A 19,542-nucleotide genomic window follows, 5' to 3' on the forward strand; every position below is an offset into this window, starting at 1 on the left:
TTCAGGAAACAAACATAATGTTGCAAAAGTACTTGCTGTTAGGATAGAGATCACAGGCTGTCTTAGAAGCATGCTTGGAAACAAACAAGCTATAACATAATGGAAGGGTTAACGTGAGTTTAAAGTTTGGGGTTAATTAGGCTGATGTCTAGTTCCAGGAGCATCATGTAATGAGGACTGCCCCCTCCTGTCCTTCTCAAGGCCTAGGCCTGCCTCTCCCTCCCAAAATAAATCTGTGTCAGAAAGATGGGAACAAGTTTAAATATAAGACTTTGAAGACTATTTCCAGCAGCACCCATTTCCGGAGGAAATGGCAGCATTAAGAAAACCAAATGATCTAATATATACATTTAAGAGAGTATTTTATGCAACTGGCCAAACTTCCGAGCATAAAAATGTACTGTGTATAATAATATAAAATTGCTGAATATTTAATGACAGTGTACATATGATTATATGAAAACATAATATAGCATGCAATCAGAGATTTCAGATCTTAGCTTCAGCATACAACTTACTACTGAGAAAAAGAAAGAAACCTCTAAATTTCATCAGTGTCAGTTCTGTTGATGTTACAAGTAAATATCAAGGTTAAGAAATATGTAGCCAATTCAGGAAGCTACAATAAATTCCTAGCAGTGTTAATCCATGGCTGGTGTTAGTCTACTCGGAAGAAACAGGAAAGGTTTCCTTTTATTAGCTGTTACTCCAGTTTATTTTCAACTGAGTTGGAACAATTCCTATCCAAATGCATCTGGATAAACTTTAATTTACATGAATTAAATGACATACTGAAAAAGTTGAGAGCAAAATTTATTCTCTCTTAATTCAGATGAGGCTTTCTCTACTTCCCTCATTTTCTCAGTGCAGTGATGGGGTAGTGGTTAAGAAGCGTGTGAATATGCATATGAGATTTTTGGAAAGTTGTTTTATTTATTTTCAGAGCTGCTAGTAGGCTGTATGAATTTAGGTAAGGAATGGAAAGCAATGGTTCAGCTGTGAGTTGTAGCTATGAACATTCTGGGATCCTTTTAAATCAAGTTCATGCTGTCTGTACTGTCCAACTCTTACTCCAAAGAAAGAAGAAAAAGAGCATCCTTGATATTATTTTCTGTTCACCCTAGCTGAATAATGCTTTAGTCACATTCATGGTGCTGTGGGCTCTTTTGACAATGTCATTGGGGTTCTCTGTGGAGAGCCAGGCCAAGCTTTGACAGGCAAGTGCCAAGGTACCATGGGTTTGTTTTAGATGTGTTTTAAAACTCCGGCTAATGTAGCCAAAAGCAGGATCTTACAAGAAAATTAGATCACACCATCTCTTTCTAGGGTGCAAAAGTCACTTAGCTGTCCCTGGATTTGATATAACAAGGTTCCTAAATCCCTTAGCAAGTGGGAGTCCATCGCAGTATTGAAAATTTTTGTTTATTTTTATTCTTCAAAGAAAAATTATGCTTATTAGGCAGAGGGCTCCTTCTCATGATTGACCACTTGTATCAGCAGAAAAATATCTCCAGTTCACTTTTGTTAGCTGGGAGGTTAAGACACTTGTCCTTGGCTATATCAGTGAAACATTTCAGTCCTGAAACACTGAGAAACACTTCATCCCACCTAGCCTGTCCAGAGAGAATTCAATTCTGTCACTAACCCACAGCTGGCAGACATGCAATGAACTGCTTTTTTTAGAGAGACTTTTCTCTGCCCAATATGTGTACAGGGGGCCTGTAGATAGACCAGGTGATTTGGACACTTCTCTGTCTATAGAAAAGAAATCTCATTTTATTTCTAGTTCTTTTTCATCACAAGCTGCTGTACTGTTTGCTGCTGTCATCTGCATCTAGGCTTTCAAGGCAAAGAAAAACCCTCCAAACCTAAGTCTCATTTTCCCTTTGTTTAACCTTGAAGGATAGAAACTTTCTTGTTCATTACCCTACAGAAATATGTGGAGTGTCAGGATGGTTGAAGTGGTGGGAAACAATGTTGTTAATAGTTCCCTGCATGTAAATGAGAACTGGATAGGACTTTTGGAAACACATGAGGAGGTGAAGGATTGTTATTCAGAGCTAGTACTGTGAGCTAATGGCCTGTTTCAATAATGACTTCCATTAAACGTTCAGGGTTTTGTATACAACATCAGAAGTAAGACCAGAGGAGTAAGTCTGTGTAACAACAATGTAATACAAGAAAAAAAGCTTGCTGCTCTCTCTTAAACTTGTTTGACAGTTTAAATTCATCCGGGAATGTTGTGTTCCACAGCAGCTGCACCACGACCACTGTGCTAGAACAGAACCAAGGTGCAGCTTCAGATCAAAGAAAAACAGCCATCACTTCCAATCTCCTGGTGGAGGATTGATGAAAAGCAATTCTATGTGTGTTAACTTTGTGATTTGATTTGATTAGCTGATGCATTCATTCGGTGATTTCAGAATTTGATTATCTAAGACACCAACATTAACCTATTTGATTTATTGATCCATATTCTTTGTGACATGGCTATAGTTAGATTTTAATTTACAAAATTTAAACTAGTTTTGGCCTAGTAATATCTTTGTTTGTTCCTAATATTTCCTTACTAATTTTTAGAGAGAAAATCTCTGCAGAGTGCATAGGTCTATGTTTTGTGTATTATTTGTTCTTTAAAACCCAGAAGCCTTCAGGGAAAAAATGTAATTTAGTTCTGGTGTTTGAAAGATATCGCTTTCTTTAAATTAGATTCTTTGTTCCCACATATTGCACAATATTTCAAGCAGCAGGGAAGCAATACCCTGTAAGTTGCAGTTTGCTCATTATAAAATCTGAAATTAACTAATAGCTGGTAATTATCCACAAGCTGTCAGTCATTCATTTCAGTAAATCTCTTAAATACATCAGTTCATATGCATAAATCCCAATCCTTACTGTCCTGTGAACTGACTTAGCAGAAATATAATTAGCTAAAGAAAATAGCATCCAAAATCCCAGCATTTAGTTTCACTGAAATATCATAATGATGCTCAAAATGAATCATCAAATTCACTTATTTGGAGACCTGGTTGGAGGTCAAAAGCTTTTATATTTAACAGGCTTCTTCAGTGAAAGTCAATTAATCCTGAGATGGTTGTGAGTGAATGCAGTGTGCAAAGGAGCCAGAACAGAGGGAGAAAGCCACAAAAATGTCATCTGTGGGTGGGAATTGAGACTGGATTTCAGTGGAGAGGTGAAAGGCTCCTACAGATGAGGGCTGGCTCTGTATGTAGGAAGTGAGAATATGTTCTATGTCTAGGAGGACACCTTGACTGTCTATTGCTTGGAAATATTGCAAAGTGTAGCTGTGTCACTAATACTGAAGCAACCTTACAGCTTGATTTCTTCGTGGCCCTGTTTGGTTTGGTGTTCATGCCAGACTACATGGTCTTATGTAATTGTGCTGTAGCCTGCCAAGGCAAGGAGTCCTCAAGTGTGTGACTTACTGACAGCAGATTTACTTGAGCAGCCAAGCCTTCTGCAAAAAAAACCAGAGGACTACAGGACCCACTGAGTCCCTTGGGTTACTGAGTATGAAGTGCCACAGATCCAGGCAGTCCCGTCATGAGAATTTAGATGAGAAAGGACCACAAAACATTCAACCTATGCCAAGAGTGCTGAAATTTAAAAAAAAAAAAAAAAGGGGCAAGAGCTGGCTGAGACACTAAACTCAAATCTGAGACAATGGAGCACAGCTGCCTGATGGGTTTTCTGACCCAGGCCAAGTGTCAGAGCCAAAGATTAAATCTGATTTCATTTTCATGTGCCAGTTGCAGCATTCCACCTGAAAAAGATGGTTGCTTCATTAAATAGTGATTTGAATTGTCGCAAGGACTGCTGTAGTATTGCAGCAGTGTCAAATTAGGTAAGAGGACGTGCTCTGATAGTGGCAGTAAGAAAAAGTAATTATAATAGAATGAGTTCTTTTCACTAGCTTGATTTTTCTAGACATCTGAAAACAATTTTGGGAAGCTTAAGTAAGAGTACCCCACAAGCTAAGATTCTTCCTGTTTAGTGGAATATGCTGAAAGGAGATTTCTTTGCTTAATTTCTAAAAAACTGGTTTAAAACATCTCATAGAAAATTGTTCTATATACCAGTCCTACCAGGAAGGAAACTAAGTACTAACTGTGCAGCATGCCTGCTACCTTGGTTTTTAAGATAATAAAGAAATTAGGGTCATCATTCTTTGTTCCTCTGTAACTCAGTTATTAGACTGATTTCTAAAGAAAGAGCAGGCTTAGGATCTAATACCAGTAGCAATATTTTCCATTAATGTCTGTGCTAATGGCATAATACAATGAAAAAGATGAGCTTTTGTTTTGCTGATCCCCATCCTCTGAGCTGCAAGTTCAATTGGATGTTCACTGATCTGCCTCTTACCTTCCCAGGGTCAAATAGCCATATTACAGGAAATAGCAGAAGCAGTATGAGCAGAAGAACCTTTATTCAGTCTTGGTTTATATGTTGAATGCAAAAACCATCAAGACGGGTTAGAGAAAATTGATCACATGAATAAAATTAGCCTCTGCCTAACTATGTGTTTTCGTTACTCTCTGTTTTGCAAAAAGCAGAAGTGATAGGATCTCAGTCACTAGTAGTGCTGACCCACACATAGTTATATTTACAGGTGTGCTCAGTGATACCTCTAAGTGAAGGCTAGGAAATGTGTGAGCTGCAAGTAACAATACATACTCAGATACTGCTTTCTTGTATGGAAGCCCACCATAATTACAGTGTGGTGTATTTTTCCCTCACCAGTGGGTTAATTAAAGAGTGGTGGGTAGGGCTTCTGAGACAAAGAATTCTGAGGAAGTCAGTATGGCAAAAAGCAGATGCTGCTGTTCTAAAAAGGCATAGGTCTTGTACTCCTTTACATGGTTATCAAGGTCTAGCAGCTACAGCCTTTGGCTGCCTGAAAATGAGATCCTGATGAGTGCCTGCTTGTGAATGAGAACATAGCTTTGCTATCATACAGCGGTTTTATTAAGTACACTTTGCCACTAACACTCCTGGTATGTTCTGTAATTTCCAGCAGGTATCATATCTTCTGCTTGGCAAAACGGGATGGCACAGCTTGTGACAGTTGGAGACTATTCACTTTGGGACTCCAGTGATGTATTCTTAAAACAATGGGCATTACCTGAGGTCATTGCTCCAGGTTCTTAAAATCAAAACAAAGCAACTCCAAACAAACACCACAACAACAACAAAACAACCCACAAAAACCAACCAACCAAACAAACCCCAAAACCAAAACACACAAAAACCCAACTCCCCCCAAAAACCAAAAGAGAAATAATGTTTTAAATATTTGAATGCAATTCAGTTGGGTATGCCTCTTTTCTCATATGAGTTTATTCTTCTTCTCTCTATGCAACTTTATTTGCAGTGCTAGTTCTTCATTGTTACTTATCTAAGAATGTGAGGTGTGAGCTGGGAAGTTGGCTTCCTCTACATTAGATAGAGCCTGATTCTAATTATCTGTGTTATCTCTGTGGAGTGTATTATTGATCAGAGCTTCTGCCTATGCCTAGACTGTCAATAATCCATGGAAGAGCTGAGATTGGGACCCAGTTCTTCAGGTCTTAAGAGTTTCTCTTCCCATCCTGAATTTCATAACAGATGTTTCATACAGCTCTAAGAGACCACAGTCTCATATAGCTTAAAAAGAGGTGGCCAGCAGCCAACTTCCAAATAAACAACCTCTGCTCTTTCATTAAAAGAAAACATTATCATAATATTAAATTACATGTCAAATGGCGAAGGTATCTTTCCTTGTGTACAAGATGTTATGCTTTGAAGTCACAGAGCCCAGAGTGATTTTCACATGAGGGTGACCAGATAGGAAAGAGGGAAAAAATAAATAAAACAGTAACACTGGCTGCTTTTCACATTCTTCTTCTGGTTATAGAAACACATGTGTTTGGATAACAAGTTTCTTGTTACCCACATCATCTTCTTCCCCTGAACTTTAATGCCCAATATTCTTTATTTTTTTATCTAGGGTGTGTTACCTTTCTGGTATGCTTCTCCTTATTGACAGAAAAGGTTAACTTTGCAGATGTACCTTGGTGAAATATTTTGAAGTCAGGTATTCTATCCAAACTCTAGTTGCTGTTGGGGGAAAGAGTAGGAAGCTTGCCAATGAATCTAGCTGAGATAAAGGAGAAATTTCATGAAAGAGCTGATGAAAGGCTAATTTTTATCCTGGTGCTAGGTAGCAAGCTTTTAGATGAAAGAGATGACTAGCAGCTAACCCTACTGACTATTACTATTTTTCTTTCTTTTCAAGCGATGCAAATAAAACTTCTCACTAATAACACACCAGTTCTTTGTAGAATACAGGAAAGTCAGGAAAGTGACCTGGCAAAGCAGTGTGAGAATCTGCCTCATTCTTCATTTGCACCAATAACTTATTTGAACTTTGGTTTCACACAGTTTTTTGTCCCCTGACCCCTTCCAGCTCAGTTGGGGGCTATTTCTGGGGCTGACAAGTGTTTTTGTTGGCAGCTACTGATTGACAGTCTGGATCACCAAGTATTACAATGTATTTAGCATTCTAGATGCTACAAGAAAAACAAATCTGGTTGTCCTTGAGTTTATTTTGTCTTTTTTGGTGCCAAATGATCTCTTAAAAATTCTGGACACCTGCTTTTAATCCGATTGTACAGTTGCTGCCCTTTAAAGTTTGCTATTGACTGTGTCTTTAGAATTCTGATACTCACTTCTGTTAACTGGGGAACTGAGTGACATTCTTAGTGAAGTCTTGCTGTTCTGGTTTCCCAGCACATTAATATTTTAACTGCTTCCCAGTTCATTTTTCTTCAGAGGTAAAGACATGAAGTATAGGCAGTAACAACTGCATTCTCCTTTGTTTTGTGAGTTTGAATTGGTAAGTCATGAATGATATATTGCAATAACTATCATGTCAAAATAGTTGTTATTTGTTCAACTAACCTTGGCACATTTGAAATTATTGTTCAAATTAACTAAAATGAGAGTGTAGATATAACTATAGTAATCAAAATGTAGTTTACAGTGTTTTGCTCTCTTAATAATATGAAACTTCACTACAGAAAACAAATTAATCAGACTAGCTCAGTAATAATAGGTACCATTTCTTAACAGATCTCTATTCGAATCAGACCAAAGATAATCAATAATGTCATGGTTCTAGCATGTCTCTCATTCTACACCCCATGGTCTGTACATACTGCTGACTCCTCCTGTGGATGGTTTTTTCCTCAAAGGTATTTGTGTTATTGTTATGATAAGAGTTTTAAGCCTTATTCTTACACTTTCATACTCAGATCAGTACTTTAAATCACACATCGTGCTTCTGATACCAGACTACATTTCAGTACTGTCAGGAGGATTGTAGCTGTGAGCTTTTCCCATTGCAAGATTTTCTGCCTTCTTTACAGAAGTTCATGTACCAGCACAACATCAGGTGTGACCATTTAAGTATTGTTAGAGAGTTGATAGTTTAACAGCATTTTCCACAGTCTCCTAAGAAAAAAATCAAGTATCTGGCAGCTCTACATCTCCTCCCCATTTATTAACCACTCTGCCCAAGCTGAGTGTGGATGGGTGGGCTGTTGGCTTCTTTTTTGTTTTAAAGTTGCTTTTGGGAAGGGAAGGGGTTTCTTGGGTTTGATTAATTTATTTGTTTAATGTTGAATTGCAATACCTATGAGTTATGCGTTTGCTAGGTTTATTTAGATCCGTCATAATCAATTGTTCCTCCTTGGATTGAGATGAACATCATCTCTGGGTCAGTCTCTGGAGTGATTAAATAAAGATGAGTAGAAGCAAATAATTAGCAGGCTCTTTCAGTCTTTGTTCTTTCTATAGGGGTGGTATAACTCTTTGTTCTTCTTCCCTCTTTGTTTCTGTTCTTCAGCAGTGAGTGGATTTTATTAAGTCTTAATGAAACTAGGAGATGATGATCTGATACAAAACGGATGGATTTATCCGCTACATACAAATTAGTTTCTGATCCTTCAGTAATGTCCAAACAGATTCATCAGAAATTGAATGTTGGAGAAAAGCTTGTAGGTTTTATTGACCAAAAGACCTGGAGAAGGAAATTAGTGTTGGCTGCGCTAGTTGGTTCCTTGTCCAGGTGAACCAGGAGAGCTGATAGGACAACAGCAATGAAGTCTTTGCTTCACACTTTTCCTTTTTTTTGCTAAAAGCACCTTCCCCAAGAGTTTGATCCCATCATCTGTATTATTGCACACAGTGGCTCAGAGCATTAATAGCAGGATGGGAATGGGGACTCTTCTCTTGAGTAGTGTCTGCTCAACAATGCTGTACCTTGAGAGCCTCTGTTCCTGTCTGGGAAGAGTTACCAGACAAAGGAATGTACCAAAAAAAAAATCTTTTAATGATAAATGGGCATCTTTGTAGCTGTCCTGCACTGCTGTGCAAGGGTTAAGTACTCAAAAGGGAATCCTTAGATGATGAAGAGCTGTTGACAGTCATCCTTGTGTAAAAAGTAGATCAAGGAAAAAGAAGTGCAGGAAATGTGCCTTTATGCTAGGATAGCCTCTGTGAGCAAAGCAGCCCCTGAGGGATTCTTAAAGCAGTGCATGCATTTTGAGCATTCCTGAGGTTCTTACCAGTAAAAAAAGGATGGAAAGGGACATTAAGTAACCTCGAAGATCAATGGAGCTCAAGGACAGATTAAAGTCACTTTTGTCCTCTCCACTTATGTTGTGTGAAATCAAGTAATTGAAAATAATTTTATTTTTACTAAACTTAATTCTGCAGGATCAATTGCATATTCATTGTAATAATTTAATCAAGACCTGGATCTGAAAATCATATTTCTTTCACTTTCTTGCTGGCACACAATTCCTCTTTTTCTGTGAAATGTTGCAGTGCTGTTACGTGGAAGTTGAAGAGTGGGGAGACAGAGTGCAGAGGCATCCTGAAGCTGGAAGCTGAGCATCTCCTGAAGGACAGATCTCTAGCAATTTCTCTCTCACCTATTTTTGCTGGTTGCTCTGGGCAATTTTTTTTTTTTTTTTTTTTATCTTAGCATACGAGGTTGTTAAAAACTAGATATTCTCTTTCATGGGAAACTGATTTTAGAAATCTTTTTTCATTCTAATGATGATGAAGACTCATAATCGTAACATTTTTCACAAAACAAATTGTTGCATTGACTTTATTAAAAGTAGTCATTCAGTATGGCAGTCTGTTTTGAGAATGTTATTTTCCTTTAGCTAGATATCGTTTTACTGTATTAATGTTAACTCTAAACTCAGAGCATATTACAGAGTGAAGATGACATGCTTCAACCTTAACAAAATGATGTAATATTTTCCACTTGATTATTTGGAAGATAGTAGTATTTCCTATTAAGTAATGGAACTGACATTTCCATACAAAAACATACCATGAGAAAATGGTCACTCAGCATTTTGCTATCATCAGCAGAGAGTGAGGCTTCAGGTAACCTTTTGAGGGATCCCATCCCTTCTGCTTTTGTCTCTGCATCCACAGGCTTCATATCTTCCTTCACCTTCTATTGTGCCTGTCACCCCTGCATGTGTGAATTCATGCATGCCTCCTTTTAAGCTGCAATTGAAAAACGCTAAAGTGCTGTTCTAAAGGAATAAACCAATTACATTTCTTCCTCTACATTTATGTGCAAGAGCACATCAGTTTGGAAGTGCTGTTCCCTTGGAAGGTAAAATGTATTTCAATTGTGTATTCTTGGTTATTTGTAGCTGCTTGAAGTGCTTCATTAGGAATTGGACACATTCCCTTACATTTTATTCATTTCAGTGTAATACATAATGTAAGTCAGTCATCTAAGTTGCATTCTCTCTGGGAGGATGGGTCTTTGGCAATTTGCTGTAAAACAGGTGTCTTAGGGTGAAATTTCTTATCTCTTTTCTCAAATGACAAAGGCAGATTAAAAGGCTTGAGTCCTTCCACTCTCCCCATCTTGTCATCCTTCTGATTTTGGCAACAGCCAGTGTGGCCTGATGTGAACAAGACTGAAAATATTGAAAGTTAATCTAAAACATTTAACCAATGAGAAAGGAAAATTTTCCTTAAGAATGGATAGTATTTTTATTGCAGAAAAATGAAAAAGTATTTTGAGGTTTGGAAAGGAAAGAAAAGTTCTTGAAGAATCAAAGAATTTCATGGTTTTGGTTCATTTAACACTTTTGATTTTTTTCTTTTTACTTTTCTTCTATTTCCCATTTCTGTTTTTGGTCAGTTTTCAAGAACCCAAGAAAATCCGTATTCCTTTCAGGGAAAGCACAGTTATGCATCTCTTAAATGAATTTTTTCCCCCATTAATGTGAGTGGAGGAGGAAGGGAGGAAGAGGTACCAGATTAAGAGTTCAGGATGTGGAATTCTGCTGTCCCTGACACAGGTGTGCCTTATACATGATGTCATCCCAGCAATGTCCAATTTTCAGATGCAAGTCTGTAGTAATGGCAATGGAATCCTACCAAGAAGAACAGAAGTTGATTGACAGTGAAGCTGTAGGTGATATGGAGAAATCCCTCTTTTTCAGAACTGACATTGATACAGCCTGTGATAGCTGTCAGGATCAAATCTGGACACAGGTAGCAGGAGGGCAGTAGGTGCTTCTTCTACCACTCACCCCAGCCTGAACAGAGGAGAGAAAATAAGTGGAGCAAAATGAAGTTCCAAACACTACATCTCAAATATCCTTAGAAAACCTTTGTGCTCTTGTGCAGCACATGATTGACTCTGGGCAGCCTAAGAAGAGGTGAGACACAGTGCAAAATCCAGCCCTTATTACCTGTAGTGGTAATGAGTAGTGAACAGTTACTCTTTATAAAAATAGACATTTGAGTATTGAGCAGCTTAGCTATAAAAAGAGAAATCTTTCCAAGGTAATGTGGCAGTATGTGCACACATAAGTATGTGCGTGTGTACAACACACAACCAGCAGGATGAAGTAGATGCCGTATTTTTGGATTTCAAGAAGTGGTTTTGGCATCCTATTTCTCAATAGTAATTAAAATAGTAATTCAAATCTAATTTAGGAGGTTTAGATATACACTGAAAACTGAGTAAGAAATCATAATTAGCAAGTTGCTATTCAAAGGCAATATGCCAAGTTAGGGAAGTATTGAGAGGAGGACCCAGGAATTTCACCTTTGTCCTATTCAATAGGTGAGGTTTGTGAGAAAAATACAGATGGCATGGGCAAAACTTTTTCTGGGTGAGTTCTGTCTAGTGGCTGTAGCACAAGGGTGGAAACCTGCAATGTACTGTACTTAGTGCCAGAGCTTCACAAATCTTTGCTTTTGAAGGGAGACAGAGTGATTTTGTTAGAAACAAGTATTTGATGCATGAAGGGATGAGGATGCACTCTACAAAGTGTTGGGGAGAATAAAGAGTGGTTGCACAAAATGATTCAGGAAACACCACTATCCAGGGAAGGAACTGGCCACTGAGTGACCGAATAAAGAAAGCGAGGAAATGTGAGACAAAGCAGCATTTTGTGTATCCAGGGGCAGCCAGGAAGTAGCTTGCTGTGAACAGCAGGAGAGGGGACTGGAGGAATTTCATACAACCCTAAGTGTCTAGTCATTCAGTATATCATGGAAACTGTAGATAATCTTTGGCGATCCAAGTGAAAATTATAACAGGGACTTACTGGTTGTGAAAATCCCTTTGGATGGAATCACTTACCACCCCTCATGGAAGATTCTAGTCAGCAGGGGGGCAAGGAGGTGGTGCTCTGTCTCTTGGGATTGCAGCATCTGAGAAAGTTCTCTGAAGAAAATATTTACCAAGGCAGCTACCAAGTATAGTCCATAGCATAAGTGACTTGGTTTAGTTTTGCAGAATACAACTAACTTTTAGAAATTTTGTAATGGTGCCAAAGAAGGATGGACAAGGTATGTTCTTAGATACTATTCATGTTCTGCATATAAAGCAGGAAGAAAGTTAAAAACAGACCAAATAAATAAAGGTCTTCAAGTATTCTTCTAGTCAGATAAGTTGTATAAGACTCGGGTCAATGAAGTGCATGTCTATATTCTCCAGTGAGAAGAGATTGTGCAGTTTGACTGGCCTCCAGCTCACTGGAGAGGAAGCAAACTTCCAGACTTGTTAGGACAGACTTTTTCACATGGTTAAATTAACAGCCAAGGGAAATGATAGAAAAGGAAAAAATAAAAACACTTGCTTAACAGAGAGGCAAGATATTGAGAATAAAATTAAACAAGACCCTAAGGACTAAAAGAGGAGTTCTCCAACTGCCTGTGATCAACGTGATGAGGCTGACTAGTAAGCAAGTAGCAGTGAAATGCAATTAATAACTTCTAAACCTACAGTGATAATAAACTGGAATTTCTCAAGCTAGGAGGAAGAATTCCTGTAATTCAAAGGACAGAAGTAAATTTGGAACAATGTTGTATGTAAAATGACATTGACTCTTTCCCCAGCCATTGAACAAAATGATCTTGAAAGTCAATTAATACCTAAGCTAAATGTCAATGGGATTGCTGATGATTGCTATACACTGTCAAACCCAACTAAAGATCTGGATAAGATAATGACTAGCCTGTTGTGTATAAGGGGAGGGAAAAAAGTATTTTTTTTTCCTTGTGTGTGCATGTGCATGTGAAGCCATCAACAAAAGTGGCATATTGGTGGTTTCATTCTGCTAGCGTGGGAGCAGATTTGCAGACATTGAATAGATGACACTATCAGAATGAATTCCATTGTCACTTGTTAGGATAATACCTTCCATCCATTCTAAGCAGATAAAGAATTGAGGTAAGAATTGAGTTCAGAACCAAACTCAGATGTTCAACAAGAGGAAGTGGTTGTGGCTTGAGTACACCTTTCTTGGAAATAGAATAAAAATCTTAAGTGATCTGATGTGTACCTCAGATGAGGTATTCAAATAAAGGGACTTCTGTGCCTAAATAACATCTGAAAGTGGTATATCTTGATAGTTCCAGAAGAGCTAAATCTCTCAGAATTTATAACAGTGCCAAAGGAAAGTGCTCAGTTGAAAGAAAGTTCATGGACAGAAAGATTCAGATAATAATTGAGTTGCTTGTTTAAACAACTAGAAAGCTACAAGCCTATAGCTGACAGGGGAGGCTATGCTGTTATAAAAAATAAGGAAAATACTACATTGCTTGCACTAGAAGGAAGTTGAAAAGTTCAAAGTTTAGCTATAGATTAAAAAAAACAAAAGAAATTAAGAAGAAATCAGCAGGAAGTCTAAGGAAATTTTCCAAGTACATTAGTAGCAAAAATATTTTAGCAATTATGTGAATCTGTCATAAATGTGTGTGGTAGGTTTGTCAATAATAGAGACACAAAGAAAGATTATTCAGTAAACATTAGTATTCTAGGAAAAAATAAAACAATTGATTTTTCACTGTCACATAGAAATTGTGCAATGGCGTTCTTAACAATGAAAAAATATTGTGAAAAAAACTGTTATTAAAATGCTACTTTGTAAAACAACTGGTTGAGACAGCTTGTGTTCAAGAATTTTGAAAGAACTAGTTAAGAAACTTTGAAACACTTCCATGTGTTGATATTTACAACAAGTGTGTCAGGATACTGAGGAAATTCTGCAGAACTGGAAGAAAACTAATGCTGCATTAGTACTTTAAAAGGGTAAATGGAATAAGCTGGATGACAATACTTAATTACATCTGCTCTACTCCTGCAAAGTAGGACTGCTTGGTAATATGAAGATTGCTGCCTTAACATCAGTCTGAGTAAAAATACCAAAATAATATATATAGGATCAAAGAGCTGGAAGAGGGTTTATAAATACTTGTCAATCTAAAGGGCTTATTTGAAGAGCCATCTTTTTGAAGCATCAGTTTGTCAAATGCATTTACCAGTGTGACAAAAGTCCTGTAGGACATTGTACCTTCAGTCACATTCTTAAATTGATAACTCCACATGTGTATTTAAGTGAGTGTCTGGTGCAAATTGCTGTGTCATGTTTTTGGTTTAAAACACAAGTATCAACCAGAATTATTGTCAATTAACTCTACCTGTAAGTTTCCTGTAAATGTAAGTTCTGGGTTATGTTCTATTTAGGAGTTTAAGAATAAGTCAGAAGACAACATTAAAACTGTACTGGTGATCTGCTGATAACTTACAGATTAAGGCAGGAAAAAAAAGGCAGTGTTCAATGGAACTCACCCATGGAATTAGGTATCTCAAAGAGAACTATAGTAGAGGTTGGGAATACATGTCGTAGAAGGAAATATGTCACAGGACACTTGATGTCATGGTAGACAATCAGCTGCAATAATCTATTTTGGCCAAAATGTCTTATGAGATTGGTGCATGGATTAACAGGGAGATCTCAGGAGAGAGAGAATGGCCATTCTGCATAGCATGACATTAGCGTGCACTGATGTCTGCCTTTCTGCCTTTTTCCCTGAAAAACTGGAGAGGCCTCTAGAAAATTCTGAAGTAGCACCTTGTAAGCCTTGGGAAACTTGTATTTTGTTGTGTTGCTCCCTTTTGACCATTACCTGCAATCTGTCCAGACAGAGTACAACAAGAGTGATGAAGTTAGCAAGGGACTTGGGGTAGAACCAACTAATGAGCAAAGAATAAGAGAGATTAATAACAAGCAATAGGAGATCCCAGTGATATTTTCAAAGAGCAAGGTTAATAACTTCAGGCTGTAAACGCTCATGAACAAGAGAGACTATTTATTGAGCTGAAAGTGGAAGTTTTAGGATCATTAAAAAATGCTTGAATTTTTAGCATAGCAAGCAAAGAGTCTTCTTCAGGTTTAGTGTGACTTTCTGACCGAGCTATTAGTCTGTATCTTAATCTTCTCAGAGAAACAGTGAGAAACATTAAGTGGCTATTTTGACATTAGATGGAGCATACAACTAGAAAGTGCTCTAAAGGAAATTCCTGTTTTGTCAGAAAGATGCCTTGGCTGATCTAGAATTGATTTCCCATCAGGAGTTCTATAAGTATTTTCTGGAATTTTCTTCTCTTCTGCAAGGTAACAGCAGGATGCAGGATAAAAATCACCCCTGCAGCTATCTTATTGCTTTTTTTTTTTTTGTAAGATAGTGAAAGAAATGGAAGTACCTTCTCAGCACTGGAGGTTTCTTATTTTACTGAAAAAGAGATGGATTTGTGATGTGCTGTTAAAAGATCCCATCTTTTTCCTGTGTCAGTTGAATATGTTACACTGTTTCTTCCTGATCATTTTATGTTCCTTAATTACAGACTTAGCTTAAAATCTCCTTCCTCTCCATTTTATATTTCTTTTCACTTAACAATTGACTTTTGCTGATCAAGGTAGAGAAATCATAGAGGTGAAAAGTAATAGTCATTATTATTTTTTTCAGGCTAAAATTTATGTAATACAAAAATTATATGCAAATATGTGTGACAGGACATGATGTGGGATTATCAGAAGCATCTTAGCGACTATGTATACTAGATTTTTCAATTCAATCAAAGAAGTTGAAAAAATTAGAATGAAAAATAATTGGGACATAAAGTAAGAGCATATGCTGGACTAGAGGCTGCTAAGCTGCTACTGTGAGTCTTCTTCTGCTCAGCCATAGCCAGACATTCTTTGCCCTGATGAAATGAATTAATGGGGACCTATTTCTGTGGGTGCATTGTCTATCACTGAGTCTAGGCTCCTCTGTCCAAGTATACTTTGTCAGTGAATTTGGCTGTAATGACTGCCCTTCCTTCCTCTCAGATGTCCAGTTAGGTAAGTGGCATCTTCCCAGGACAGGTAAATATGGTTGTTACACTCATTAGAATGAACTCTTGCAGTTTTTTGCCAAATTGAGTAGGGTGTTACCATTGTTTTGTATCTTATTTGTCTCAACTATCACCAATGGCAATGGAGGTATTTTCCACACTGAGGGAGTAAATTCATGTTTCAAGTAGCTTAGGGCTTCTTTGCTGGTAATATGCCACTGGATCTTGTGCTTGTTAATGAAAAACAAGAGGAACATCCCAAAGGTGCTTCTAGGGGAGGGGGGTAGGGGTGTGACTGAGTCAAATATTTTGTGTAAGTTTTAGTTGTATCAGGAAAATTGTCTCTAGCAGAACTTCTGCTATGACTGTACTATGTTTGTGGGTCCCATGATACTCAGGCTATTTCCAAAGTATACAAGCAGCTTGGAGTGTGTGAGGAGACGAGTGGGTGGAACAGACTTTACATAAAACCCTGAGGGAAGTAAATACTGAAGCTATAGCAGTGCTGAGTGAAGACTGGGAGATAGAAAACTGAGCAGTATCTCAAAAGATACAGAACATAAGTTGGGAGGAGCAGATTGTCAAATGCCCTTTACATAGCAGAATTTCTTTTCATATAATGAAATAGATTTGTTTGCAATATATGATTTTTTATTAGCATGGATTTTTCATAAGGCTGGCTAAACTTTGGCCACATAATTCCCATTCTTTCTGAGGATTTAATCCTGTTATTGAAGATACCTTGCTTATCAGGGGAGTGCCTGTGTCATATATGCAGTGCAAAGTCAACTTTTCCTATTTTAATGTCCCTAAATATTTGGAAACAGGAAAAAAATATAGTGTTTGACAATTGATCTGTGGAGACCCCAAATCTGTCACCAGTAGAGCATGTGTCTGCTGCAGCATAATGCTGTTCTGTTCTAAAATTACTCTTCCTTGGAACCCCTTGAATTACTACTGTCTTTAGTAACATAGTAAAAAATGGAAGGATGCAGCATTTTCGTGCTATGAAACATTTCACAGCATTTTACTCACTGTGTGATGCATTGTCATATATACTAAAATTAAAATTGTAACAGCAATTCAAAATCAGAGCAGATATTTCTGAAAACTTATATGGAATAGTGAGTGAACATATGGACATATGTTCAAGTTTGAGGGGTTTTTCTTTTTATAGATATTGATGCAAGTGAATTCTTATTCATGTGAATAAGATTCCTGTCCCCTCTGACATGATTTGACATTTTTATATTGCTGAACTCATAACCCAAATGGCCAAGGTTTGAAAGAAATTAATTTTGCTTTCTGCCTGTGAACACCTTTTGGCAACAAATATGTTTGTTTTTGCCAACTTGTTTATGACTTCTAGAAAAGACCAGAGATAATCTTAGACCCAAACTATTGCAAGCTTAGCTCGGGACTTGTGTATTTTCACATGCACAGGTTAAATAAATAAAAGAGCTGCTGTTGGTATGAATTGTTCTGGAGACATCAGGATGGTACTGCCCCAATGCACTGCAATGAAGGTGAGAGTGATGTAGCAGGGCTTTGTAATATATATGCACATGCTTTATAACATGGGGGCAGAGTTTTGTAAAGCAACATCAAACACATCCCTTCCTCTTTTTATTTTGTTATAGCTGTTGCCTTCTGCTCTGGATCACATGAAGAAAACTCTTCTTCACCAAATCGAACTCAGAAGCTCTCCCTGACAAAAAATAGGACGGTTTCATTACATCAGCCTTCTACACCAGGTACCACACATCCTCTTCCTTACATCCTCCTTGTTTCTCCTTCAGAATCTAGGTGTAAGATAGGTTCTGGCAGTCACAAGCACCTCTTACCAGAAAGCTATGGCACTGTATTTCTGACTGGAACTAGAGCAATGACTCAGAAAGGCCAGTGTAAACTGAAAGGAATTCCTTATTTCTGTATTAAACCAAAACAAAAACCCCCACCAAACCCAAAACCTAGCAAGCAAACCAAACCACAAAGAACCCGAAACAACCCTCCACAGAAGAAACTTACTGCCTCCCCCCTCAATAAACCAAAAAAAATCCCCAACACAGCAGAAAAGGGAAAAGAAAGAAAAAGGAAAGAAAAATACAACCATGTCGATCAGCACACTGAAATCCACCAGATTTGAGACTGGGCGTTCTTGAAATAAAAGCTAATTAGTAGAGCTGCTTTCCCACTACTATAGAACAATTTCATTTTTTTTTATACTGAATGAAGCTTTTTTCCAAATGGACTTTTGTTTTCAAGGCATTGTGAAAACCAAGTGAGCTGTGAGGTATTTTAACATGTGTTCACTGCCTCTTGTCCTGTCATTGGACACTACTGAGAATGCCTAGCTTCCGCTTCATTCTCTGTCATCAAAGTGTTTGTACACATTGATAAAATCCCCCTGACCATACTTTTCCACAGACTTAACAATCCCAGCTGTGCCAGCCTCTCCTCTTATGTAAGATGCTCCAGTCCTTCAGTCAGGACCTGTGCTGGACTTGTTCCTGTAGGTCAGTATGTCTCTTGCATTAAGGAGCCCAGAGTTGAGCACAGATCTCCAGCTGTGGTCTCACCAATGCTGAATAGAGAGGAAGGATCACCTCTCTTGATCTACTGGCAGTGCTCTTCCTGATGCTGCCCAGAAAGCTGTTGGCTGCCTTTGTTGCACGGGTGCATTCCCTGCTCACACAGAGCTTGCTGTTCACCATGCTCTCCAAGCCCTTCTCTTTGGCTGCTGTCCAGCCACTCAGCCCCCAGCACATACTGCTGCACGGGCTTATCCCCTCGAGGTGCAGCACTGGGCTTTTCCTTCAAGGAAAAGCCCATTGATATCCCCAGCCTGCTGAGGCTGCTCTTCGTGGCAACACAGCCCTGTGGTGTGTCAGCTGCTCCTCTCTTTTGCAACCTCTGTGAACTTGCTGAGGGTGCACCTCTGTCTCCTTGTTCAGGTTGTTAATGAAGATGCTAAACAATAAAGAAAGGCCTCTGGGTGTCAGAAAAGGCACACATTCCTCCCAGGGGTGGCAAGGTGATGTAGCCTTGCCAGATGAATGTTCCTTACAGTAACCTCCTCCAGATGGTATCTAATTCTTTAAAGTCCTTTCTGACAAACCCTGGACTGTCCATGAGCTTTTTTCAATCCAATCTTTGGAGCATTTTTGTAATATCTTAAAATATGTTCTTTGCTGATTGTAGTAATACAGATCTATTTCTCTATTATACCTTTTTTTTTCCCTTTTAATTTGTCATCTTCTTCCTTTTGCTGACTTGTACTTGAGGTTCTACAAGTTCATAAGCAAAGCTGGATAAGAAACACCTGTAAGGTGGTACATTAGTGGTGTTAGAGGTTTCAGTTTTCAGTGTTTCTTTCACTGTAACCATGAGTGTACCCAGTTCTCTTACTCTGTGATTTGTGCTAAAAAACAGCTTATTGTTAATCCATCACAATGGAATGCATATAATCTCTTCCCAGAGAAAACAGTCTTTTTTCTACTGGATGTCAAAAACTTTCCAGATCAGTTTCAGACTCTTACAGGTATTCAGATTTCTTCAGTGTCAGGTTGTGGCAGACAGACACTATAAAGCTCAGAGAACTGGGAATTAGGTGCTTTTCAAGAGAAAATTTGTGTTCACCTATCTCAGCTGGGAACCACCTTGTCATGTAAGACACACCCAAAGGACTAAGTCTGCATTGGTACAGTCCTTGCCATTGCAAGCTGAGGTATTAGTAAGGTTTGATGAAATGATTTTGTCATAAACAGTAGTTTCAAGTAACTGTCTACTTGAGAAAGGAAATT

The 19,542-nt window shown here is 38.1% G+C and overlaps 1 protein-coding gene across 2 annotated transcripts in view; it reads left to right on the forward strand.

Annotated features, from left to right (window-relative positions):
* LTK (leukocyte receptor tyrosine kinase) overlaps nt 1-19,542 on the forward strand; it is a 92,701-nt gene that overhangs the window by 21,932 nt on the left and 51,227 nt on the right. Inside the window, exons 2-3 of one of the 2 annotated variants that reach the window (XM_071427347.1) lie at nt 17,183-17,265; nt 17,380-17,493. In XM_071427347.1, coding sequence (XP_071283448.1) covers nt 17,250-17,265; nt 17,380-17,493 — 130 coding nt within the window. In that variant the 5' untranslated portion in view covers nt 17,183-17,249. The remainder of the gene's footprint in view (nt 1-17,182; nt 17,266-17,379; nt 17,494-19,542) is intronic. The other variant, XM_071427346.1, reaches the window with a different exon arrangement.

The sequence above is a fragment of the Agelaius tricolor genome, unplaced genomic scaffold (assembly GCF_023055355.1).
Source record: "Agelaius tricolor isolate 1412-34295 unplaced genomic scaffold, bAgeTri1.0.p SCAF_5, whole genome shotgun sequence".
Lineage (NCBI taxonomy): Eukaryota > Metazoa > Chordata > Aves > Passeriformes > Icteridae > Agelaius > Agelaius tricolor.